This window comes from Aulostomus chinensis, chromosome 3 (genome assembly GCF_037954235.1).
Source record: "Aulostomus chinensis isolate RoL2024-O1b breed Wild chromosome 3, RoL_Achi_v1.0, whole genome shotgun sequence".
NCBI lineage: Eukaryota > Metazoa > Chordata > Actinopteri > Syngnathiformes > Aulostomidae > Aulostomus > Aulostomus chinensis.
In genome coordinates, this window is record NC_141322.1 from 29,691,531 (window position 1) to 29,716,700 (window position 25,170).

Consider the following 25,170-nt stretch of genomic DNA (forward strand, 5'->3'; position numbering starts at 1 on the left):
TATAGATAAAATAGTTATTTTCAGGAGTGAAGGTAATAAAAGGCAATGAAAGAGGCGGGGCCTGTATTATGACAGTCTGCTGCATCTCCTCCCCAGGTGTTCAGAACAATCCGGTACAAAGACCAGAATGCATCTTCACCTGAGTCACACACGCAGCAGCGAGCTCCTTTTACGGCCTCAGCGCTAAACTACCCAGACACTGAAATGGAGCCGTAACCTCCCGGAGACGTCCACCTGCCTAATGGCCGTGACGTCTGTCCGACATCCTGAGGAGGTTTTCGGCTGCGCGTTGAGCCTCGTCGTGGGACACAGGCTCATATTTTTCAGCGGAACGCTCACCTCGTACTGGTCCCCGGGGCAGAGCCGAGCGAAGCCGATCAGACCTGCAAAAGTAAGCAGCAGTTACACGTTGGTGGGATAACGTGTGCCTGGTAACCTGTAAACTGGTGTGGGGCCTTAGATACCTTTCATTTTGATGTGCAGCTCTCCGAGGAGGATCTCTAACTCTCCCTCCATCACTGACATGTCCTGCAGGGACAAGGAAAATGCAGAAATGTGGAAAATACAACATTTGGTACTTCCTGCTGAAGGGTCACAGGATTCTGAACTGAAGGTAATGATCCATCGCGGTGGGACCGTATATTATTTGATTTGGTTGATATATTGATTGATTCATATTATTGGTGAGGTTTAGGTGCAAAAAAACCCAACACTTGGTTAGAGTGAGCGCAGGAGTCCTGTTGGGTTAAAATAAAAATAAATCGACAGCTGCAAATGTCCCAGTCGTCTCACCAGAAACCTCCCGTGTTGTCTGCAGTAAAAGCACCAGACGTCTCGCTCCTCCTGCCTCATAAATTACTTTTTGTAGGAGAAACTATGAATTTTTCATAAAAACAGAAACACAGAGCTGCTCTTCGTGAACCACACCGCTGTGTTGACTACTTGAAGTTTCCAATCAATTAAAACTCATCAGGGAAATGTTTGCTTGAGAAATTGTCTACCAGAGAGTCGCCCCCTACTGGCCATTAGAGAGCACGCAGGTATAATCACCCCTGACGAGTGTCTTGCCCATAGTCTGGGGTGAGATTGCACCGCAGCAAACACAGACAGTTTGAGTACAGCAGAGAGCAGCATGTGTGCAGCAGGCTGATGCCTCCTGTGTGGGCCGAGTTTTTGGGAGGTCACAGCTGTTCACTGCAGACCAACCTGGTGCTCGCAGCCAAAATGAAAAACCAAGCGGCCAATTTATGATTCTTGTAACACCTGAGTTGCTCGTTAACATGGGCTCTGATGTGGAGGCAGGCGAGCTACATTGAAGCACAGATGGAAAATTCTCCACAGGACGCCAGAACCAGACTCAGATGAGCAAATTATCTGAAAAGGTTTGAGAGATTGTTCAACCCTCAGATACCTGCTGGCACAATACTGACACTGTTGAAAACAACAACAAAATACACCAGAGATGTCTAGGATGAATCACGGTACAGCTGGAAATCAGAAGATTATGTCCTGCACCTCCTCCAGACCGGCGAGTGACCAGGCTAAGAAGCAAATTTAATTATTAGACTGATACTTCACCCATAGAGTATATTTTGGTTTTCAAGTACTCCAAAATAGATGTATTGGGCTCACAAAGACATGTACTCCCTCCTGCAACACTTCTTGTTGATTCCAGGATGCAAAGAGAACCAGCCATGTATATTTAGCTTGTAATTTTGACATCATCAAAAATGTCCGTTTGCACACTCATGAGTGCATCATCTCATCAAATCCACTTCCTCATTCTCAAGCTGTGTGGCGCTAACGTGAACCTGCACAGGCGAAGTGTTAGCTGAACTGAATGCTCCAGCCGGTGGTGCTCGGTGCTACCATGAACCAGCCATGACGACGTGGGCTATACTGGATGGTGCCATTGTAAACTAGCAGTTTTGTGTTTTTTTAGCCTTTAGCCCCGAGCTACTTATACATGGCTGGCTCTTTCTGCATTCTGGAGTTACAAAGAAGTAAAGCAGGATGGGAAAAAACAACATTTTGAGCTCAATGAACTTATTTGAGAGAACTTAAAAGGCAAAATACTCCCGTTTTAAACCTGCGGGGGTGCTGATGGGCAGTTGGTTGCGATGTTTGAACAACTAGATCCAGCCACACGCTTGCATTCATACTCTGTCTCTAACGGGGAAAGTTTACCCATCAGGAAGGTATTCAGCATACGATCCTGTTTGATTCTAGCGATGCAACTCTGGAAATTCCCAGTGGTGGAAACTCGGCTTTGTCCCTCTGACCTGCAGCCGACAGTCTTCAGCAGTTACTGTCATCTGTTAGGCAGATGCTGCTTGAAAGGACAACTGAGGTCGTTTCTGAGTAAATACTATTATTTAAAAAAAATGAAATTAAAAAAATTGGTAAATGGTTTTGTTTTGACTTATAAGAACAAGAAATTGAGAAAATGTGGGGGTTAGTTGCTGTCCTGCTAACATTCATTATCAATCACTGAAACTTCGGGGAAGCGTTGGAGGCAAGATGTTGTTGACTGACTCTTAGTTGCTCATGTCAGTTGATGTGTGTGTGTGTGTGTGTGTGTGTGTGTGTGTGTGTGTGTGTGTGTGTGTGTGTGTGTGTGTGTGTGCGTTTGTCTGTGACCTCTGCATGCTGCACACGTCACCGCGTGGTGGCAGGACAGTGATGAACGACTCGCACCTGAAACGAATTTCAGCTGCAGCAGGAGCGCAGCTGAAATTCTTTCTGTGAGCTCAGGTGTGTCGTGTGCTTGTTCAGGAGTGATTTTAAATCACTTTGCAGCACCTACTTTTTTAAACCCGTTATGAATCTGTGATTTGGTTTTAGTTACCCATGTAGTTCTTCTTTAATATCACTCTAATATCCTTCAGCATTGGGAGTCTTTCCTTGCTGGTGCTCACCAGAAACTTTATTTCATTTTATGCCCTATTAGAGGCTGAATATGATACAATGTAAACAATTTCTGGCTTTATTTATTTTTCATAAAGGCCTGGAAATGGGTGGTCACGGTTGTTCATGACCATGTGGACCCTGGCTGTGTCCCCATCTGTGTATCATGCCGTTCCACAAGTGTTTGTTCTTGTAGAACATGACCAGAAGCCTACAGTAGGAGTGCTAGCGCCTGATAATGGGCTTTGAACTGTAAAAGACAAAGCAGCACTTCAGTCTGACAGCGTGAAGCTGCATCTTTGAGCTGCAGGATTCTCATGGGGCTTGAAATGGAGGAGCAGCAGGAGTAACGTGTGTGTGTGTGTGTGTGTGTGTGTGTGTGTGCTACCTGCAGGCTGTGTCTGTGGTTGCGGCTGAGCTCCAACAGACTGTCTCTGGAGGCTCTGGTGGACGGGGACAGCGAGAAGGCTCGTTTCATGTTGACTGCTCCCTGACACAAACGCCACTGGATGCAGTAAGTCTCATAGAGCTCCTCCACCTGCAGGGACCACAGACATGGATGGCTGACAGCACTCCTGCCTAATATGAAGGAGAACCACAGCTCCCCCCTGACGCTGAGATTGGCACCAAAACAAAAGACTTGCATTCACTTTTTCTTACCTTGCTGATTTGAAATTCTAATCTTCGTATGTATCTCTCCAGCGCTCTGATCTCCTGGTGAAGCAAACAAGCATGTGGTTCGTTGTTTCTATTGCATTTCCAGCGTTTATACATCTCAGTTTGTTTTATATTTGCATCTGCAGAAGGAAAGGGTCAGATTACCTTTTCTAGATCGTACAGAAAAGCCTGCAAATAAAGCAAAGACATTTTTCATCATCGTTATCTTGGTCAACAATGAACAAATCGATGCGTTAGTTTCGTTATGTCTCACCAGTCGGGAGTTTCTCTTGGTCTCTCGTTGCTGTGAGGACAGGAAGTCCATCTCAGCCTGGTGACCCTCCAGATACTCCCTGCAGCCGGTCACATCAGTCACATGTTACATTCACGGGTACAGTTTCTACTAAAACGCCATCAACATCGGCGGGCACGTGCTGCCGTCACCTCGTACGTGTTTACGCCTTCGCTCCAGCGGTGGCCTCCGGCGGAGAGCTTTGCCTCTAATTCCCTGAAGTCATATTTTTCAATGAAACCTTGTTTTCTCATCCTGTTGCCCCTAATATTTCTTTTTAAACTAAAATCTGTGCAGCAACAGTGGACAGAGCTCTACAAACCTCTGGTCAAATGGACTGAAAACACCCAGAGGGACACCAGCAGGAACGTGAGTGTTCTTGGAGTAAATGTGATTTGATGATTAAGTACTGGATAGCGACCATCCACATCCGTCACAGCTTCATCATAAAACACATGAGCATTTCTGCTGAGCCATGAATCCTAAATGTCCGTATTTACCACAGAATCGATGTTTCATCCCCAAATTAGAGCTCGTAGAAGAGAACTGGTGCAGTAGCTTTAACAAGTGCTTGACATACTTGAGTCCTTTACGTAGCGCCTGGAAGACCTGGTCCACCTGGTCCGGCTGCAGGGACCAGAATGGTCCTCCTCCTCCTCCTCCTCCCCCCCTGACGGGAGACAGGTGTCCCCTCTGAGATTTAGCTGCTGTCATGGCTTTGGATCGAAGTGAGTTGCGAGCAGAAGAAGGCCTGGAACCCACAGAGAGCCGGCGTCAGCGCTCGGGTTAACAGTCATGTTTTCATGGACTAAAGCAGCTCAGGGATTTGTCTCGTGTCTCTCGTTATCACGAAAACAAATCTGCTCCTTACTTGCTCTGTGGAAGTGTCACGTTGAAATATTCTGGAGTAGGACTGTCGGCACATCTTTAAAAAGTTTGCTAGTGCAGAGATTCTCCACCTTTTTGTGTCGTGACCCCCCCAGAATAAAAGTTAATTATTTCATCATAACGAGATGTCACCACGAGATAACAAACCTTTGCATCTTGAGATAACCTGATAAACTAACGGGAGGAAGCAGCATTAACTCTTTCATGCTATAAGTTGGCCTTCTATCACTGTTCCAGGCGGTGGGATGGGAAAAACATCCCCTCCCCCTCCCGGCAGAACCACTGTTGTAGAGGCAGAACCCTCCAACTGTCCTTTGAGGGTGTTTCAGAACGTGACCGTCAAGCCAAATGTCGTCACTGTGACTCAAACTGGTCCTCACAAAGACAGTTCTGCAATCACACACACACACACAGGAAGTGTGGTTGACATTTTGGTCCGTTTGTGCTCCGTCTCCAGGGACGGTTGACGGCGCTGTGTTTGCTATCTTCATTCCAGCATGTTCACGTCTGCCGTCAATGAGGAGCAGACCCCCCTCCCACACACACACACACACACACACACACACAGAGTTTCTATAGTCTTTTGTGTGTTTTCATTTTGCTTTGTTTTTTTTCCGGGGGGGTTTGTGAAAAAAAGAAACAGAAAAAAAGACTGAAATCTCTTCTGCTTCCTGTCAATCACCAGAACAGAAATCCTCTCCCACTGTTTTGCTGCTTTCAGACCACAGAGACTTTGATTTTAAGGCTGTTTGGGCCTTGGTGGAAGTCCAAAGCGTGAGGTAACTCTTGACAGCTAGGGTGTAAATTAGCTCCCGCTACAAACGTGTATGCAACCCTCCGCTCATGGATACGGCATCTTCTGCAGGTGACGTGTAATGAAAAACTCATCAGCGCTGCATCTTAAACTTCTACACCGTCACCAGTCTGCACTCACCGTCGTCGTCCGGTCAGAGAACCGAATCCGGTGAAGGAGCGACTCCTATGGATCAAACCTCCATCTGACGGAGAGTTGAATCGCAGCTTCACCGACATCCTGATGAGGTAGAAGAAAATACCGCTCAGTACCAACAGAGAACCAAAAAAAATCTCGTGTTCCCACGCACCCTCACGCCATGAGCTCAGAGGCGCAGCGTTTGATGGATTCGTTTGTAGACGTCAGCAGAGTAGAACTTCAATTAAATGTTAGAAATTCCACAAAACAGGAAATGTGATGTTTTCGTCAAGTGGTTTCCAGCGAATGAACCAGGCGGCGTGGAGTGTAGTTCCCTGAGACGAGGTCATAAGCAATGTTAGAACTGCTGTAACGCGGCGCAGAAGAATCCGCTGCTTTGACCGTCTACCGGCGAAAAACGGAGGAAGGTTCTTTCTGTGCGTGATGCTGTTTCCAAAAAGCCAAATGTGCTAAGCAGCAAAAAATGAATCAAAGTCCCTTTAATGAACGCCGGTGGTCGTCAGCGTGAGTACAGATGTAAAGAGCGCAGACCCGGCGAGTGTTTAGGTGACAAACTCGCCACCGAGCGACTCTTCATCGCCAAGATTTAGCCAGGAAACAACGGTCATTTCTGCCCCACATGTGCACCTATTGAGACGCTGACTGTAATCTCCAACCGATTTAGTGTGGTTTCAATCACTGCAACCTCAGATTAGAACCACAGAAGCCGCGCTAACTGCCCCGACCCATAAAACCAAGTCTTCACCATAAAACTGCCCTTTGAAGGCTCAGACCAAGAGGCCTCGCTCTCAAGGTCTAAAACTCCAAACTCCTGACAAACAAAGAAGATAAAACAGAACGCGCATCCCCCAAACAGGAAACAGCTCCAGCGTCTCTGGGATGCATTAAGAGAAAAACAAGCCCAGACAAAGAGCTGCACTAACTGCATACATGTGAACACTCAGCAGCGCTCCCAGGGGTCTCGACTGTATCGAATCATAGTATCGTTCTTTGTTCTGGTTTTGTCTCGGATCCAACGGAGCCGAGAAGTTCCAATGCGGGACGTCATTTCAGGCTCGGTAGACGTTTCTGCTCCGAAGGCAGCAGGCACGTGCGGCTCCTTGAAAGCGACGGAGCAGCACTTTTCCTCGACGTCGCCGATATTCCCACCCAACTCTGACAGTGAAACCAGTAGATTTTCAGGGGTTGTGTGATACTCTGATGCACTGTTTTAGTTGAAACAGTGAGGATGGAGGAGCTACGCTGCAGCCTTAGAGTTTAAAATATGAATAAACTCATAATTGTACTTCTACTGCACTCACTACTGACCCACATTTACCTTTCTGATGGTGTTAAACAAACAAACAAGCTAAATGAAAGCAGAATTCATGGCAGAGCCGTTGGAGTACATGGAATTTCTGTGGGCTTCATGTAAAAGTAAATCTGCTGCAACACACAAAAAAACCAAACATGCCTGCCTGCATGAACCTGTGTTGAAAATGCGCTCTGACACACGCGCGAGCAGTCTGGGCGCCATCTGCTCCGCTCCTTTCATGTGGCTCCTGTGAGCGGCGACGGGTTAAAACAAATTTCTTTTTTGTCTGTATCCTCATCGGCTGTTTTCTTCTGATCGAGTTAAAAAGAAACGACTTGCTGTTGTATCTTTGTATTTGTTTTTTTTGGGGGGGGGGGGTTTCCATTCAGCATCTTAACGAGCCTGATGAATAACGAAGGGGACATGTGGCGAAACATGATGAGCGTGCAGTTTTGGAGATGACCTTGGCTCGTAGCTCCTCCTCCCTCTTGCTCATTTTCTGCAGGTTCTGTGCGTCTAAAGCTGCTGGGTGACTCCACCCCCACCCCCCATCTGATGTCGAGCCTCGTCCAGCACACGAACCAATCACGTGACAGAAATATACTGACCCAGAATAACCCAGTTTGGAGTCCTGACCCAGAATGTCAAATAAACTCTGGTCCTGAGGCCAAAACCCGCAGTCACCTAGCAACCACACACAACACACACAGGGATGGAGAAACCAGGACTGACGACTCTCAGCACAAGTTCGCCGATCAAGGCCCCACACACATTTGGACTTGTACCTCTGTGAGGACATTAATCACTCCGTAACCACCGAGACTACAGCCTGAACCACGTCCACGTTCCACTTTACAGAAGCGAGTTCAAAGCGTGTCTCACGATTGGTCGCTTAAATCGTTTGATTCAGGGTTATGACCTCACACAGCTTTGAGATTTAAAGCAGCATTTTGAGAAGGTCTGAGACATTCCCAAGGTTCTGTTTCCACGCTAGAAATGAAAAGTGATGCAGGGACGAGTCCTCACACCTGGAAGTCAGTCAGCGTTGTTGAGCGAGGGTTTTCTTGTTAAATCCCTGAGGTGACGAGCGTGAGCAACACGGGCGAAAGACATCTGAGGGACAAAGACGCCAAACGTCGTCACGCTGAAACAGACATCGCGCATCCCAGCTGTAGTTTGTTCACAGCTTGACGTTAGCTTAGCGACTGCAGTTGCACTTCAAATCATAAAAGTTTTGCTGAACAAAATGTTTGAGGCTCCTAAAACTGTCACAGGGTTTATTTTCGGCAATCCTCCCCAATGCTACTTGAAAATTTCATGGGCTTTTCTTCGGAAGACCACATGGAGACACTAACTTCAAGGGTTGGATTACCAAAAAAAACACCAGCGGTCCCCGATGGTGAAGGTCAGAGGAATGAGCAGAGGAATGTATTATACGGTGATCACGACCTCTCGGCGCCACATTGTGCGGTGGGAACACAAGAGAATCCGCATCAGGGGGCAGGGCGGTACCAGCAAGCACTGGACTGGACCGCAGTTTGAGCGCCATTCAAGTCTGAATTTCACAACATTAACCAAAGTGTTTTGTGTGTCATAAAACTTGTTTTTTTCCTAATGACAAATGTAATTTCTTGAGGTTGCTTTCAGAAAATAACAACACGATGATGTTTTTTAAGGCTATAAAGCGCCATCCATAGCGCGACGTTATTGAGGCAGCGATTTCTTTGCCCACTGTGACAACAGGATCCTTTCTCTTTGCTACTGGCTTTGTTTTTGGGGCGCTGGCACATCGTGTCAACAGTCATCGACTCATCGCCAAATGTGGTGTTAGGAGGTTGTGGTCATTGCTGCGGTTACATTCCTACGAGGCTGCACGGTCGCTGTGTCCTCACGGTGATACTGAAGCTGGACTCGAAACAGAAGTGAAGTATCAGTAGAGGATTTTACTCCATCGATATCGCTGCGGCGACTGAGATTTATTCACTTTGTGAACATGAGAAAACCTTCTTTTTTTAAATAGAGGAAAGCCAAACGATGAGTGCTAAGTTCTGTTGACAGGCTCAGAGTGATGGTTCAGTCCTGGTGGGGCGCCACATTAACCAAGTGTAGCAAGTGATGTGAAGAATGTGAAACATCCCTCTGTCAAACAAGCATGAAGTCTCTCTCTCTGCTGCCTCAGATTACATCCATCCCCACCCGTCTGCGCGCTCGCAGGCCGATGGCACACGCGTGCACTTCACCAAAATACTTCACGTCAGCCACCCGTCAAATCGCATCATACGTGACAAACCTCAGCGTGTTTGAGTCTGAAATCTTCAACCCAGAAATAAACGGCTGTGAAAATGTAGACGTTTGGAGAACCGGAGCGCCGGCCTGCTTTGAATTAAAAACTGATTTGCTGCTTTGGAAACTGGAGCACAAGTAGAAGAGCAGAAATTAGAAACAATAGGATTGAAGTCACACTGAGAAGGCAGATGATCAATTCATAACATCTGCGGATAACAAGTGGAGCAACACACACACACACACACACACACACACACACACACACACACACACACACACACACACACACACATGAAATGTCCCGGATCCCCTTTAAAAATGTATAAAATTCTGACACACCTTCAAGCGTCAAATGAGCTGTTTAAATGGGGTCTGGGTCTCAGAACACACACACACACACACACACACACACACACTCGCGTAAGCAGCTGAAGCTTGCGAACACGGACAGCCTTAGTGTTTACACTCAGACCGCCTGCTAGAAGAAGAGAAATAGAGCAGAAAGAGCACAACGTAGAAAGAAAAGAGGATACGATTCCAGGGAAGTCTTGAATGAAGAGTGACGTCATTCCATCCAGAAGTTAAAGGAACACACCAACCTTTGGGGGAAATGCGCTCGTTAACGACCGCTTCTGCTCATTTGCACATCAAGTCTTTTTTCATGAAACCTCACAGGTTTTAGCAGCAACATTATGCAGCTTTAACACGCTCGACTGGCCCATACACCGAATCATGTCACCCCTAAATCTATCCAGAGTTTGAATTCATGAGTGTGTGTGTGTGTGTGTGTGTGTGTGTATATATATATATATATATATATATATATAAATATATAATATGTATATATGTATATATGTATTTGCTGATATAACCTCATCAGCTAGTTGATAGCTGTCTCTGTTTGGTGCAGGACGTTCGCCTGCTGGGGTGGAAACAACGTTATGAGTCCTTTGAGAGTCAGCAACGCTGCAGCAGAAAGTTCAAGAATCAGCTGAAACTCAAGCCCTGTACAGCCAAGTCATTGAGAATTCCCTGTTGGTTCACAACCATACACGCACGCGCACACACACACACACACACACACACACACACAGAAAGAGGGAGAGAAAGAGAGAGACAAAGAGAGATTTGAGGCATGTATCAGTGTTGAGAATGAACCTAAGCAGTAATCCTAGTTTCTGCACTGACTGGAAAACCCTCTGGTTTCTGATGTTACACTTGAAGGAGCTTCTATGTTTTTGAATCACGCGTGTAAATGCAACGTGTGAAAACTACATACAACTACACGGGGATACTTCACCTACAGGCTCTTCTGATGCTCATGTCATCAATCGTACCTGGAAAGATGCACATTCCCAGGGTGATGGAGGTGTAAGGGAGGATAAGGATGTGTGCAGCATGTGTGTGTGAGTGTGTGTGTGTGTGTGTGTGTGGGGGGGGGGGGGCTGTGACGGGGTGATTTAGCCTGGACTTGTTAGTGATTTACAGGGTCCCATGTGGTGAGGAAGTGGGAGGGTTGGGGCCTGTGTTTGTTGTCCAAACGTGTGAGTGTGTGTGTGTCTGGTCTGTTCTTGCTCACAAGAGGCCTGTCTGTTACCGATGCTGACAAACACACACACACACACACACACACACACACACACACACACACACACTTGTCATTAATTTACAGAAAGCCTTTTGTCTTTGGTGGTCGTGATGTTTTGGTTCATCAATCAACCCTCCGTTTTCTGCACCTCGCGCTGTGAATTTCAGGCATATTTAATGTTATTTTAACAGAAACACACGTAAAGGTTTAATTTAGAGGTAAAAACCTTGAATCAAACCGTCTTGTATTTAATCTTAACAACAGAAAGAGAAATAACACAGTGGCAATCACAGGTCTAACAGAGCCTAACAGGAGTCTTCAGCTGACAAATGTTTCTCCCCCTCTATTTCATCTTTGTGACTTCAGAATGTGGGAGGAGCCAGCCACGCCTACTCAGCTGGACGCTAGCAGCGGCCGACGCCTCGCCAAAGCTTAACTGGTCGAAAAAGTCAGTTTGCGAACTCTCAAGTGCACCAACTGGTACAATCCACATCTTTCTTAACCTGCTGTATGCTCAGTAATCCACAAATAAACTAGAACTCTTCTGGTTGATCAATCAATCAATCAATCAATCAATCAATCAATCAATCAATCCCTAAAAGGCAATCCAGCTCACCCATCAGCTGATTCTCTCTCTACAATTTAACAAATACCAATCACCAATCAGATCATCACAAACAAAGGTACTAAGATGTTCTGCGTGGTTGCACAGCAACAAATAAACATGATATTGATACAATATAGAATGTGATCCATGGTAATCAATAACTGTTCAAAGTTGTGGGTTTATTGGCATTTGGAGCAGGGACTTGAGATCCGGTCACAAAACGTGTTCAAAAGCCAAGTGTGAGCTCACTCACTTACAGCTGTCCTCTCGTGATCGGATCACTCAGGACGCGTTAAAGACGAGTCTGGACGCGTCAGAACAGGGCCGTCGGGACCGGGACTCGATGGGATTGGACCATCTGCTGTCCGGATGCTTCTTTATGTCTCTGTATGTTTGGGGTCGTCGTCAAGCAGCGGAACACGTTTGGGACGATCAGACGCTTCTCTAGTGAGGCTGCAAAAAGTCGTCCAACTGTTCACCCGCGGCTGAGAAGGCGACCTCCTTCTCACTTGATTCTTTTTAATCGCGTTTTTCTGGCGAAACACAACCAGAAATGTTCTATGTGCCTTCTCGGCCCCTCAAGTTTGTCATATCTTGTCTCTCAATTTGTTTCCTTTAACTTCTTCCCTTCCTTTCTCTCCCCCTCCACCCTCCCTCGCCACAGATCATCTGTGGTTATTAGATTTTTTAAATGCTCCTCGGGGATTCTGCATGATTTCCAAGTAAATTACACCCATTAAGCGTCTTTCAACATGTCAAGAGCAGTAAACAAACAAATCCGTCTCGGTCGAGTGTCGTGCCAGTTGTCATAAATCGTCAGATCAAAAAGATTCTTTCGCCAAACAAAAAGAGAGAGTGTGGGAAAGGCAGAAGAGGCTGTTTGGAATTTGCCTCTTTGAAAAGAAAATCAAGTCTTCGTTATTTTGTTTCTGTGTCCACTTTTAGATCATCTGACACGGAGTCGTCACTTCTGGTTCCGAGCCAGCTGAAATACCATTGGCCCGTTGCCGAAGGGGTCAGAGGTCACGGATGACTTACCCCCCCCCCAGGGTGAAGAGCTATGCAGTTCTGGATGGGAAACAGACACATTAGCAGCCCCGACTCCTACAAATTATTTTTATATATTTTTAGAATCTACTAATTTGTGTGCGTAGTCATGCAGCATTATAAACATAAACTCTTCATGTTCCCTCTACCAAAGCTGGAGGCACTGGTTTGATTTAGACTGGCAAAAAAAAATGCTGTTTTTATTTAGTTAAAGCTTCAGATCCTTCAAACCAGAGCCACCATCTCCTCCCGGCCGGAGCTGAAGCTCTGATATTAATATGCAGCGTGAGCTGATCACAAGCGGACATTAAAATACTTCTCCTCACGCACCTCAGGTTACTGGGAACCAGGACCGGATCTCAACATGTGCGTGCGAGAAAAACATGTCGATCGATCCCACCTGCAAGTGCACTCTTCTACCCAACCAGCAGCAGGCAGGAGAGAGCAGCTCAGAAAGGAGTCCCTAAAACCCTGGGCCAAGTTAGCGTTCTTCAGCGTCTGGTTCCTTCATCTGAAGGTCAATGCTTTTTTTTTTTTTTTTTTTTTTTGGTTAAACACCTGAAATAAAGTCAGTGGTTTACACCGGCATGAAATATCTGCTAACGAGCGGCGAAATCTGAGCAAACGACGCGATGCTGAAGGGAGGAGGTGCTTGTCATTGGTCTGTGCTTCACATTAAGAAGACAGGCAATAATCTATTGTAGACATGAGGCGTGATGCCATGAGGGCTGGGATCTTCGAATGAACGGACCCCGTTTGTCTTGTTTGGCAGAAAGTTGGTAAGATTGTTGCTGTTCATGTGAGCGTGGCCTGTGATTTCAAACCACCTCGTGTTCCGAGCGTGGACTCTTTATCAGCATTACTCTCTCTACAAACATGAGTCCATCTCCTGCCAAAGTGAGGGAGAGAGAAGGGGGATGATTAAGTTGTCAGACGGAGAAGGAAGTTCTTGTACTTGCACAAGCAGGGGGTCAAAGTTCAAGGGACAGAGAGAGAGGGAGAGAGAGAAAAAAAATAAATATGTCACCAAAAATATATTGATTTTGACAAAGTTTCCACATGTTTGACGGCTTCCTGCCAAACCAAACATCTAAAAGCGTCTTTATGTATTTACTTAAGGATTCGTCACTGGCGTTCGTCGGTTTCGCTTAAATCAGACCCCGAGTGTGTTTGGTCTCAGCCGAGGTTTCATTTTCAAGTCCTTCGAGCGGTTGTTGTTTTAGGTGAGTGAATTAACACTGAGCTGAGCGCTTGTTAACAAGAGCTTTCAACAGCTGAGTTGGAGGAGGTCAGCGGGGGGTAAAGCGCTCGTCGCGATGAGGAAACGTGCAAAGTTGATGCTCCCCTCCCCCCCCCGGCCGTCGTCGTCTACCTGCTCTGCCTCGTGTCGTGTGGCGACGTCCAGGGTTCCTGTGTGTTTAAACTCAACCAGAGTGAAGATTAAACGGCTCCAACGTAACCCAATCTCTGAAATCTGTTGATATAAACTCTTTCACACACAGCGCACGCCGGCCTTCCCTACGTCCTCAAAAGATCCAACACGCTCACACACGCATACGTACAAACACAACCCCGCACAAACACTGTACTCACTCAAAAGATGAGAAACATCTGCCTCGTCAAGTGTGTGTGTGTGTGTGTGTGCGCGCGCTGACAAGTTTATGAATATGATCCTTATCTGATTATGATCATCAATAAACAGCTGAAGGTGGAACTATGTGAGCGATGTGCGTCCAGATGTGGATTCATCCTGGCTGTTTATGCTGATCCAGCCAACGTTTTCATCAGCACAGCCTTCGGATAGAAGGATACTGAAATCACTTTGCAGTGACAAGAAGTTAACATGGGGGGCCATGAAACTGATGAGATCCACCTGACGTGATAAATTCTATTTTTATTCTTGAAATATCCTGTGGTATTATTTATATTACATGTACACGCGCGCATGAGAGGGAAAATATATGAATGTGAGAGTGCCTGAATTAGTTACTGCTTGTAAGGCCCCTGCTACGGTTCTTTCAAATACCTGTCCCTACCTGAACAAAGGCGCTTATCGTCTCTTAAATCTGTACTTGAAATTTGTGGTTCTCTCTGATGGGCTGAAGAGAAGGAAGAGGAAGAGAGGAGGAGGAGGAGAGGAGGAGGAGGACAGGAGGAGGAGGAGAGGAGGAGGAGGAGAGGATGTGCTCTGGGTTTGTAATCACTGTCTCTCTCTTCTTTCCTGCCCTGCTGTCAGAACCACTTATACAGAGGCCAAAGTATACTGTGTACACAAACACACACACACACACACACACACACACACACACACGCACAGGCACACACACACACACGCACAGGCACACACACACAAATGCATAGACTAACTTATTTACCTCATTAATAAATATTTGTAAGGATACTTTAACTCTGTTCAATATTCCTGTCAACTGTCCATCGCAGGGTCATTCTGAAGACGAGTGTGTGTGTGTGTGTGTGTGTGTGTGTGTGTGTGTGTGTGTGTGTGATACATTTGACAGTATCCAGCACACTGGATATCCTCCCCTGTAGCTTCTAGCACCTGCCGTTAGCAAAAGTGGCTGCTTGGAGCTGAGAGGAGGAATGAAAACCGTCCTTCTCCTCAACCGCGAGTCAGTGGGACCTCAAATGAGATGATGTTAAAACGTTAGTAGACACAAGCAGCAACTGTCCAGCAGCATCTGCTGGGGCGATGAACCGCCAGGAGGCTGGATGGCCCCGCTGACGCAGACACTGATGGATTAAACAGAACATGGATGTACTTCACAAGTTGTGGTCCTGGACACTCAAGACTCTCAGGCATCCAGGTTTGGTATGTACACACACACACACACACACACACACACACACACACACACACACACACACACACACACACACTGACTGAAACCTTTACCAACAAACTATCTTAAATGTGAATTTGCTTGGATATCATTGAGGTTCTAATGCAGGAACCAGACTCCTGGTTCTGGTGTCTGTTTCCTGGATGTCAAAGTTGTGAGCAGCTCAGTTCCACAGGTTGCCTGCTGTGTTTTTATCCATGAGTCACAATTATTTGATTATTTACAGCTATTTTATTTCATGACTGTCATTTATAAGCCAAATTCCTCAAGTGACCCAAATAACCAAAGTTCAATTGATTGACGCTAATTTTTTTTGGCATCATATCTTTGTAATAACCCATGTGACTGCTCAGTGGCGACGCTGCTGGATGGTTACGACTGTCGCCTGAATAGCTGGGATTGTTTAAACGCCTCCATGCTGGCGACAGCTGTGGGCCGGAGGCTTTATGTTTCATCCCCTTCTTGTCACTGCGACATCTCAGGAACGCCTTCAGGGAAGAGTTCTTCAAATTTGACTCACACGTTGATTGTGTTTAATTTGTTACACAAGGGGGGAAAGTAATTTGAAGGTGTAACTCGGTGGGTCTGTTTATTGTTAGTAAGTGGACAGTTGAGAGAGTGTGTGTGTGTGTGTGTGTGTGTGTGTGTGTGTGTGTGTGTGTGTGAGATCTACAGTAGCATTAAAGCTGTGATAGCGGTAGTTTGTGCAGCATTACTACTTTAACTTCATGCCTCAGTTTCAAGGAGGTGGCGCTGCTGTTTTCTGAATCTACAGGAGGAGCGTCTATAGGGTCAAGGGTGAAAAACAGATTCAGGAAAAAACTGAAGATTCCAAGAGGACAAGGATCATTAAACAGTCCAGGGTGAGAAACTGAAGACCTCAGCCGCGAATCACCGTCAGTCACTCGTGACTGGCAGAAGACCGACGCATTACAAACACTCACAAACTGAACACAGGTGTGATCAGCATGCAGGTGAATCATTAAACAGTCCTGGACGGGTCATCAAAAGAACCAGAACCCAAACAAAGACAGGAAGTTAATGCACACAAATGCGAGGGCATAACTACAAAATAAAACAGTGACATCTAGACAGGAAGTGTGACGGTTAGAACTACAGTGCTTACACTTTTCACTTAGTTTATGAGAAATAAATAATAAATGCGTGTTGAATAAGTAATGCAGAGGGGAAAAAACAATAGCGTAGTAGTTTTCCGCTGTGAAATATTCTCAGCCACATCACGTTCTACGAAGTAGAGAGAGAGAGAGAGAGAGAGAGCTGTATTTGATACTCAATGGCCCTGTAGGGAGTGAGGCCAGTGGGTTCAGTAAAGAACCAATTACACACACACACACACACACACACACACACACACACACACACACACATCTGATGTTGTTTGGTCTCAGCACAGCAGTCTGGAGCTCCATCACAGCGGCGCAGCAGGCTGGTCAAGGTCCTTTCAGCTGATTAAAGCTCGAGTTGATCGATTGTCGCGTCGTTGGATTACATCTCCAGTTGGTGTCGGCGTTTAACATCAGAGGAAACTTTCATCCACAATTGTGATTTACACCCACGCCTTTGTGTCCTAATATCCTTAGAAGCTTCCTTAGAAGAGATTAAGTAGTAGTGGGAACTAGGGACGTCATACTGGGCCGCTCAATACACAGGCTAAGGATCAATACACTGGGGAACCCCAATTTTTAGTTCCACAGGTAAACAAAAGTTATATTAGATTGTGTGTATCCACTGCACACGTGCGCACACACACACACACACACACACACACACACACACACACACACAGATGGCTAATTAGCTCCGTCCCACTGCATATCCGATACTATTTGTGTGTGACATCCCCAGACTTCATGGCGTGTCCTTCAGAATTCTGCTTTACTGGTCCAGTGGCTGAAATACTGCCTTTCATCAGCAGAGAGACGCCTCGCCCGTGGCAGGAAAAGTACTGGAAGAGGAGGAGAGTACGTATACGTATGTGGCACAACATCAGCAGGACGAGGCCAGGAAAATGTGCCTCAAAGCCTGCACGGCTGCCAGGAACATGGGGGTCCAGATTTGAAAAAAAGACGACTGGCGAATGTCCACAGACGTCTCTTCGCCATGCGTTTGTAGCACTGTAAGTAACTCTCCTTTTCTGATGGCCACGGGGCAGAAAATGAGAGGATTTATTCTCATGGTTTCACTTCGCGTAGATGGAAGAAGTCAGCCAAATGCATGTACGTGGAGCTGCAAGTGTTCTGCAGGTGTTTTTCACATCACTTGATTGGCTCCACTTGGCATCACGTCGGCTACTCAAAGGACCCTGAGGTGTGAGCTCAGCCGATCTGGAGTTTCTTCCAAGTGTGAAATGGAAATTCGTCCTCCTGAGGCCACTATGAGCAAAACAAATGACACTTGCTGATTATTCATGATAATCCACATCCCAGCTCGTCCCAAACCCTCGCTAAAACACTTTTGATCTAAACTGAGACTGGTGAACGGTGATTTGCAGTCCCGGGGAGAAAATGAAGATCTCTCTCTGCTGACCAGGTTTTATCCTCCTCTGCATGGCGAGCAGAAACCAGATGCTTTGGAAAAACCATGGTTGCCATGAGCAGGACTGAGCCGGTGAAACTGAAAACCTGCTTCAGTGTGCGGGTCGCTCCAAGCACAGCCGACTTCTTCCATCTGCTCCTCAAACAAACGCAACAGTGATCCAGAACCACAGTGGAAAGCTCCTTGTGAATGTGAAGTGAGTCATTTTATGTTTTAAGTCTTTCTTGTTCCTTCATATGTTGATGCCATGGTGGAAACCTGAATTCTGGCCTTAAAGGTCCCGTGAATTGCAAACTGCTGTTAATCCGTGATGTCACAGACGTACCCTTGGATGGTGGATGTCGCCCTTTGACTACGAAATCATTTTTGGTTTGTCGTTGAGTCCGACAGGATGCAAATGTGAGGAGGTTATCTGAGGGCGTTACGTGAAGGGGAAGGCGACAGCTGAATGACGAGACAACCTCAGAACACAACAGTCTGAGGGATTCGCCGCCTCGGAGGATAAAGACTGTGTGGGTTGATCCTGGTGTTTGCTTTGATTTTGTGTCCAGCACAAAGGGATCTTTAGGACTTCATATTGGTTTCCACGAAGCTGGCAGGTAGCTAACAGCTGTGTTCAGAGGTTGTTGTTTTTTGGTGATGGCCTCACATACTTCTGTGTGCTGGGGCTGAACCTCTTCCTGCCTGAACGTAACGCGACCTTTAAAATGTCACAATTCACTTAAGGAGACTTTTGAAGGGCCGACCTCTGTGTGGGGGCCCAAGATGGGCGAAGCACCTGGGATCCATTTTACTGGGATTGAAAGATGGAAGCGTGGTTAAATATGCAGTCTGCTACCACAGCAACGAGCATGGCTCATGGCGTTGGTACCGGTGGAGCCGGTTCAAGACCAGGGAGGGGTGACCGGCCCCTGTCTCGGCTCAACATGAGGAAACCCCACACAGAAAGTCAGACGGTTTGTATTTCCAGCCCTACGAGCCAGAACCAGAGGCTGACATGGACTTCACCTCCATTTGTGTTTCTAACACACGCTGTTGACCTGTCCTGTCCTGGATACATGAGTTTGACCTTTGACCTTGTGTGTGTTGAAGAGCAGCGAAGTGTTGCAGCCCCAGTACGTTGTGTCAGATTGGACTCGGGGGACCTTTAGATCAGCGTGGAGCCTGGATGAACTCGCCCAGGTTTGACCTCTGAGTGGGACCTCACGATCTACGTGGGTCATGAACATTTTTCAGGCTCGTTGAGAAAAACAAATCTGATCTGCTGTTTTTGCTTTTTTCCTCTGGAGTTCTACTTAATTCAAAAGACTTCCGACCCTGAATAATGACATAAGACAAAATTATGAAATTAGTTCTATACATTTTTAACCAGGGGCTGCACGGTGGTGCAGTGGTCAGCACTGTAGCCTCACAGCAAGAAGGTTCCGGGTTCAAGTCCCGGCTCAGGTACAGGATCTTTCTGTGTGGAGTCTCCATGTTCTCCCTGTTCCTTTGTGGGTTCTCTCTGGTACTCCAGCGTCCTCCCACAGTCCAAAGACATGCAATTGGGGACGAGGCTGATTGATTCTCTAAATTGACTGTAGGTGTGAATGGTTGGTTGGACCTGCGATGGACTGGCGACCTGTCCAGGGTGAACCCCGGCTCTCGCCCGTTGACGCTGGGATAGGCTCCCACCCCCCCGCGACCTTTACTAGTAAGGAATAAGCGGAAGATGACGATTTTTAACCGGTTCAAAGAGGCAGCGCTTTGCCTCTCAGAGCAAATTCAAGAAGCAGAAGAGTCCAGTCAAGAAAAGTCAGTTACTAATTAAAATTACATTTGATTCCTATTCATCAGACACCTCAGCGTCGCTGCTGGGGGGGTGACTGAGATCAACTGTAGTCATGTGTTAAAAGTTGCTCGTATGCAAAGAAATAATAAAAAAGTAAAACTATACAGCAGTAAATTATAAATATTTTAGGACTTTAGCTTCATTTGTGCATCATTAGCGGAGCGCTGCAGTAAATCGTAACAGGAAGCGTGTTTGAGTGCAGACAGTATAAAAAGCCACAATGCGCCAAGTGTGTGCTGAGCCCAGTTTATGGCACCGTAAAAATGACTTTCGGGCTTTTGAATGGAAAACATAACGTTCAGCGAAGGTGGATGAAACGCCTCTGAATGAGCTGGTGGTTTAGTTTAAAAAAAAAAAATCAACTCCGCGTTTGTACGAAAGGTTTCAAACTTCTTATCTCAGCTTACAAATCTCACCGTCTTCAACGTTGGCCAGACGCAGCCACCCTGGAGTTGAGGTGCCTTCACGTCCTCCAGCCACTCTTTAGAAAACCTCCTCAGCTTCTGGCTCCCTCAGAGAGGGCGGGGCCATAGAGGGCGGGGCCATCGACAGTCAGAGAGATGAAAGGTACCTGCCACTGCTGCTTGCTGTCTGCACCTGAAGTATCGAACATTTACCTTCGCTGGGGCCTGAATCGTTGCTCCTCACCTCACTGGCCTTTGTGTGCTATTGATAATGGACCAATAACATCTGACATTCTGCAGAAAACCTTGTTAGTTGTGGCCACTTGATCATGTCTACTAAACATAAGTCATCAGACGGTTTGCCAAACAACTAAGGACTAGTAGAGGTCATGTAGGTCGAACTGGGACCGGCTAATCAACCAGTTGAGCTGATTAAACCAGTAAAGGGAGATGGAAGCTTTCGGCTAGTCAGGTTCTGAGAGGCCTCCTACTAAAGTCCCTTTCTTTTATTAAAAAAAAAAAAAAGGTTCTTATTCGTTTTCGCTCCTGTATGAAAAATCAAAAACATCTTTTTCACTGCTGCAGTCATAAACAATTGAATTCTTTTCTTGAAAAATCTTTAAACACAAGCCTCCTACTGTTGGATTTATTTCTTTTTGTCCCTGATGAAAAGCACATTTGTAGCAGATGGCCTTTGAGGGGAGCATCAGCTGTTTATTAAGACTGGCAGCTGGGAGCGTCCGTCCGTACTGACACGTAGGCTTCAGCTGATGATTTTTGGAAGTTTGATTTCTGGGTCTGGATCCTGTGGACGGATGTTCCTGTCCCCCCGGAGAGAGACGGGAGGGTACGGGTCACTCCGTCCTACATAAACGTTCTGCTCCTGTGTGGAGACTCTCGAGAACTCTGGACCAGATCCTCTGACATGTCCTGGTCACCACAGACGCGTCCAAATGGGGATGGGGGGGGGGGCCCTTTGTGGGAACACTCGTGTGAGGGTCCTGTACTGATGAGGATGGGTCCTGGGGGGCTTTATAGCAAACCAACTTGAACTTAGTACCGGTTCTGGTTCAGGTTGTGGGCCTTCTAAGAACTCACTTGTGTTTCCACAGGCCTTAGAACAAAAGTGTGACATAAATGTACACACTGGCCTGGAATGCCCCCCCTCCCCTCCCCTACCTATGGACCAAAAAAGAAGCAGTTCCACTCTGGAACCAAGAACCCAAACTACACTCTGGGTCTCTGGAGCTCCAGTTCAGTGCTTGGACCCGTGTTTATCAGCTTTAGCAGGCATGTTGAAAAGGTTTCCCCTTGTTGGTCTTGTGAGGATGTCGCCGTCCCCAAACTGATGTGTTACACTTCGTGCCCCCCCCCCATTGGTTAACCTCCATCTGTCAGGTAGAGCAGCAGGGATGACGGTCCTGCTGAGGCTTTTCTGTCAGTTCATCATTTCTCCAGAGGGGTCATGGACCTGGAGGTCACGAAGCCTGGGGAGAGAGGGAGGGGGGCGGGCGAGCTCTTGGTGTGTTGGTGCGTCCTCGCCAGAGTTAGATGATTAATCACGTGATTAATTGGAAGCAGAATAAGTGTGTGTGTGTGTGAGTGTGTGTGTGTGTGTGTGTGTGTGCATTTAACCCATCACAACAGCAAGGATGTGTTAAATGTAAAAACGGTTGATCTCCACTCGCTGAGACGTTCAGTAGTTAGTTTGAGGCTGAAGTGTTGGGTCTCAGGCTCAGGTCAGAGCTGAGTTTAGGCTCAGTTTAGGTTTGAGGTTTACGTGATAGCTGTGTGTGTTTAAGGATAGTAAAGAGAAAAAGAGAGGTGAAGGCATCTGGGAATACAGCTGCTTCGTTGACAGGATGAGTGTGTTGCTATAAATCACTGAGAGGCGCACACGCACACACACACACACACACACACACACACACACACACACACACACACACTCGTTTACTTAAGTCACTTTTGAGGTATTTACACAGACTCGCATTATTTCCAGGAGATTTAACCACTACCTGCCCAGTCTGCTTAGCCAGACGTTTCATTAAAGCACACAAGAGAAGCATCTGTCTCCACCTGTCATCATTCTGCAATTGAAGGAAGAAAAAAACCCACTCTTGTTTACTTCCTCTGAATCGATTATCATCGCAGTGGGCGGCGCTGAGCTCAGGATGCAGCGATGGCGACCACGTTGAACTCTGGGAACTTGTTCATGTCTTCATATTTGTCGTGTGTCTTTACAAACATACAGACTCGTTTTATGATTCTTGTCATTTTCAGAGTGTAGGTTGCTGCTAGCTCGCTAGCTCAGAGGTGATGCCTCATGTAGTGGGGTTCATGGGGGGGTGGGGACTGAAAAAGTCACCCGATGGCAGGGTTCTGCCCCCAGTGTTCTTGTGGTAACAGTGACCACTGATCCAAACATTGGCATTTTACCAAACAGACTTTTGTCCAGCATCTCCAAAAAGGAGAAACTCTTGAGTGAAAACAATTTTCCTCACTCAATCGCTCCTCACAGGGCAAACAAATGTTTTCCATCTGCAGATTCGTCCCAGTCCATCATCCTCACCAGCTCCTTTTGTCAGATGTTGCTATCAAGACACTGTTAGGATTCTAGAGGGCGCTAGAGGAGCGCGTACCGCCACCAAGACGTCGTCAGTCCCAACAAACATCATCTGAACTCATTTGGAGTTCTGCTGCTAAACGGTGATCACGTGACCTCTGAGGTTACGACTCGCCGAGGAGGCTCCAGAGTAATGAGAGCGTCCTCAGCAGGAGGCTTGTTGTTTGCAGAGAGAATGTGTTTGGATTAATTAGCTCGTGATTTCCTCCGAAGTGCTGCATGTAGCATCCTTGATTAGACCACAATTACCCTTTTACAGTCTCCTCTCAGAACACACACACACACTCACACTCACACACATACATGTATCTGTTTGGGACACAAGTACAAGAGACAAAGAGGAGATATGAATAACAATCAGGAGATATTAACAGTAAAAACAATTATCCCCACCACACACACCTGATGGAAACACACCTGAATCACACGCTCAGCTTAATTCGCTCACAAAAGAAGTTCATCGCATGTAGTGAACCACCAGCCACCAGAGCTTGGACACACAGACACACACACACACACACACACACACACTGCAGGATGTTGAACTTGACAAAGTATGAACTCAGGGAACCTTGAACTACACTCTGGAAATATAAAGACATAGAGAGAGACAGAAAGAACCAGAGAGGATGAAGAGAGAAGTGAAGGGGGGGGGGGGCGAGCGGCAGATCCTGACCCAGCTTCTTGCTCCGATGTTTTCTCTGGCAGCTCGTCAGCTCCAGCTACACTCGCTGAGGGGGTTCATGAGAAACTGACGCCCATCTGGCTCCTGAGAGCAGAAGAAGGAGGGCAAATGATGGCCGGGAGAGGAGGAGAGCAGCGAGAGAAATTCTCCTGGAAAAACTCAATTCATGGCCCAATTTTCGAATTCCCTACATTTTTCTTTAGGAATTTACAGATTGAAAGACACGCTAGAGGGAGAGAGCTAACAGAGGTATGGTTGGATACCAGCCCAGGTAGTTCAATTTCATAATAAAAGTGAAACTTTCAGCTTCATATTTTTACACATTTGTATATGCAAATAAATACCACAACCAGCCAATAGGTCGTATGCCATCTAGTGGCCAAAGTACTTATGACCACACAAAAGCAGCAAGTAAAATAAAAATTGGGAAAAAGATTTCCACTTTCAGTTACTCTTACATATCTGTCCACCTCCACGGATGAAAGAGGATTAAACATTCTCAGTGATCAAGATAATATTAATCATATTAATTACGTAATACTGCGATACAGTGAAACCGTGATAATTCCTGAAAGTCTCGCACCGTTGCAGCCCAACAGCTGCGTCTGCTAACCAGACGTGAACATCATTTTGCATCAACATCCAGCTGCGTGCTCTCAAACGGCCAAACAATCACTCAAACTTCTCAGTTTTACTGCTGCGAGACTGCTTCCAGCCTCCAACAGTCTCTGCAAATGTTGTAATTCTAACAAACACGTGGTCAATCAGGAGTGAATCCCTGGATCCAGCAGGGGACTCCTTGTTAGGGACACAAAAGCCAATTGGTCTCAAAACCTTTTCTCGCTTCCTGAGGAATAAATTCAGATTTAAAACCTGAGAGACACAAATAAAAACATTTCTAGATGTGCACATAACAACTTAAATGAAACTTACTTGACTGGATGAAGAATTCCCAACTGTCACTCCAAATCCTCGACTCCAAACCAACTCAGCGGACGAGTCATATCCACCACTGCTGGGGAGCCCCTGCGTTTGCTTTGCTGCGTGTGTAAATGTGTGTGTGTTTGTGTGTGTCAGAGGGTTTGGCAGCTGCCTGCTCTGACCTGATAGCGTTCAGCCTTGCGGCCGCAGCGGCAGCAGCAGCAGAGGCGGCAGCAGCAGCAGCAGCAGCAGCAGCTCCACAGGCTTTTACAACCAGACACTGAAGACGCAGCGATGGATTAAGTTCCCCCCTTTTCTTCACTCTCCTCATATCTGCTCACTCGTTCTCTGTCACACACTTCATTTTCCAGTTCTGCCTCCTTGCCTCGATCCCCTCTGCTCTCCTCCACCCCCACTTTTGTTTTCTCTCCTCCTTTTTTAACGCTTCCTGCTCGTCCCTTTCAATTCACTGTTTTCTTTATCCTCTGACTTCACTCTTTTCAGTTTGTTTTTTAGCCTTTCAACCTCATTTCAGGTTTTTCCCTCGTGCTCTGTCCTTCACCATCTTTCAGCACTTCTGCTCAAAACCTTTCCATCGCTCTGCTTCTTTTCCTTGCCACCTTTCACTCTTTTTTCTCTGTTTATGTACTTTTTCCTATATGTGCCTTTTCTTTCTTTGTTCTCTTTCCTCTCTCAACCCTCATCCTCTGGGAATATCTCCCTCCTTCCCTCCACTTTGCTTATTTTCTTCATTACTTCTCCTTGTCC

The 25,170-nt window shown here is 46.5% G+C and overlaps 1 protein-coding gene and 2 long non-coding RNA genes across 7 annotated transcripts in view; 2 read left to right on the forward strand and 1 right to left on the reverse strand.

The window, feature by feature from the left end:
• Positions 1–25,170, reverse strand: part of ripor3 (RIPOR family member 3) — a 34,530-nt gene extending 9,360 nt beyond the window's left edge. Inside the window, exons 1-10 of one of the 5 annotated variants that reach the window (XM_086200276.1) lie at positions 24,415–25,170; positions 23,473–23,565; positions 5,679–5,777; positions 4,437–4,607; positions 3,839–3,917; positions 3,730–3,753; positions 3,568–3,621; positions 3,296–3,445; positions 465–528; positions 340–383 (exon numbers count right to left, since the gene is read on the reverse strand). In XM_086200276.1, coding sequence (XP_086056402.1) covers positions 340–383; positions 465–528; positions 3,296–3,445; positions 3,568–3,621; positions 3,730–3,753; positions 3,839–3,917; positions 4,437–4,607; positions 5,679–5,776 — 684 coding nt within the window. In that variant the 5' untranslated portion in view covers position 5,777; positions 23,473–23,565; positions 24,415–25,170. Of the gene's footprint in view, positions 1–339; positions 384–464; positions 529–792; positions 1,112–3,295; positions 3,446–3,567; positions 3,622–3,729; positions 3,754–3,838; positions 4,073–4,436; positions 4,608–5,678; positions 5,778–9,280; positions 9,303–23,472; positions 23,566–24,414 lie in introns of those variants that run through there. The other 4 variants (XM_086200275.1, XM_086200274.1, XM_086200277.1 and 1 more) reach the window with 4 other exon arrangements.
• LOC147268585 (uncharacterized) lies at positions 21–3,972 on the forward strand. Its single transcript, XR_015112191.1, has 3 exons — positions 21–391; positions 535–613; positions 3,302–3,972. It is a non-coding gene; the product is annotated as an uncharacterized LOC147268585 (long non-coding RNA).
• LOC147268586 (uncharacterized) lies at positions 4,147–11,443 on the forward strand. The gene is made up of 3 exons (XR_015112192.1): positions 4,147–4,225; positions 10,187–10,310; positions 11,231–11,443. It is a non-coding gene; the product is annotated as an uncharacterized LOC147268586 (long non-coding RNA).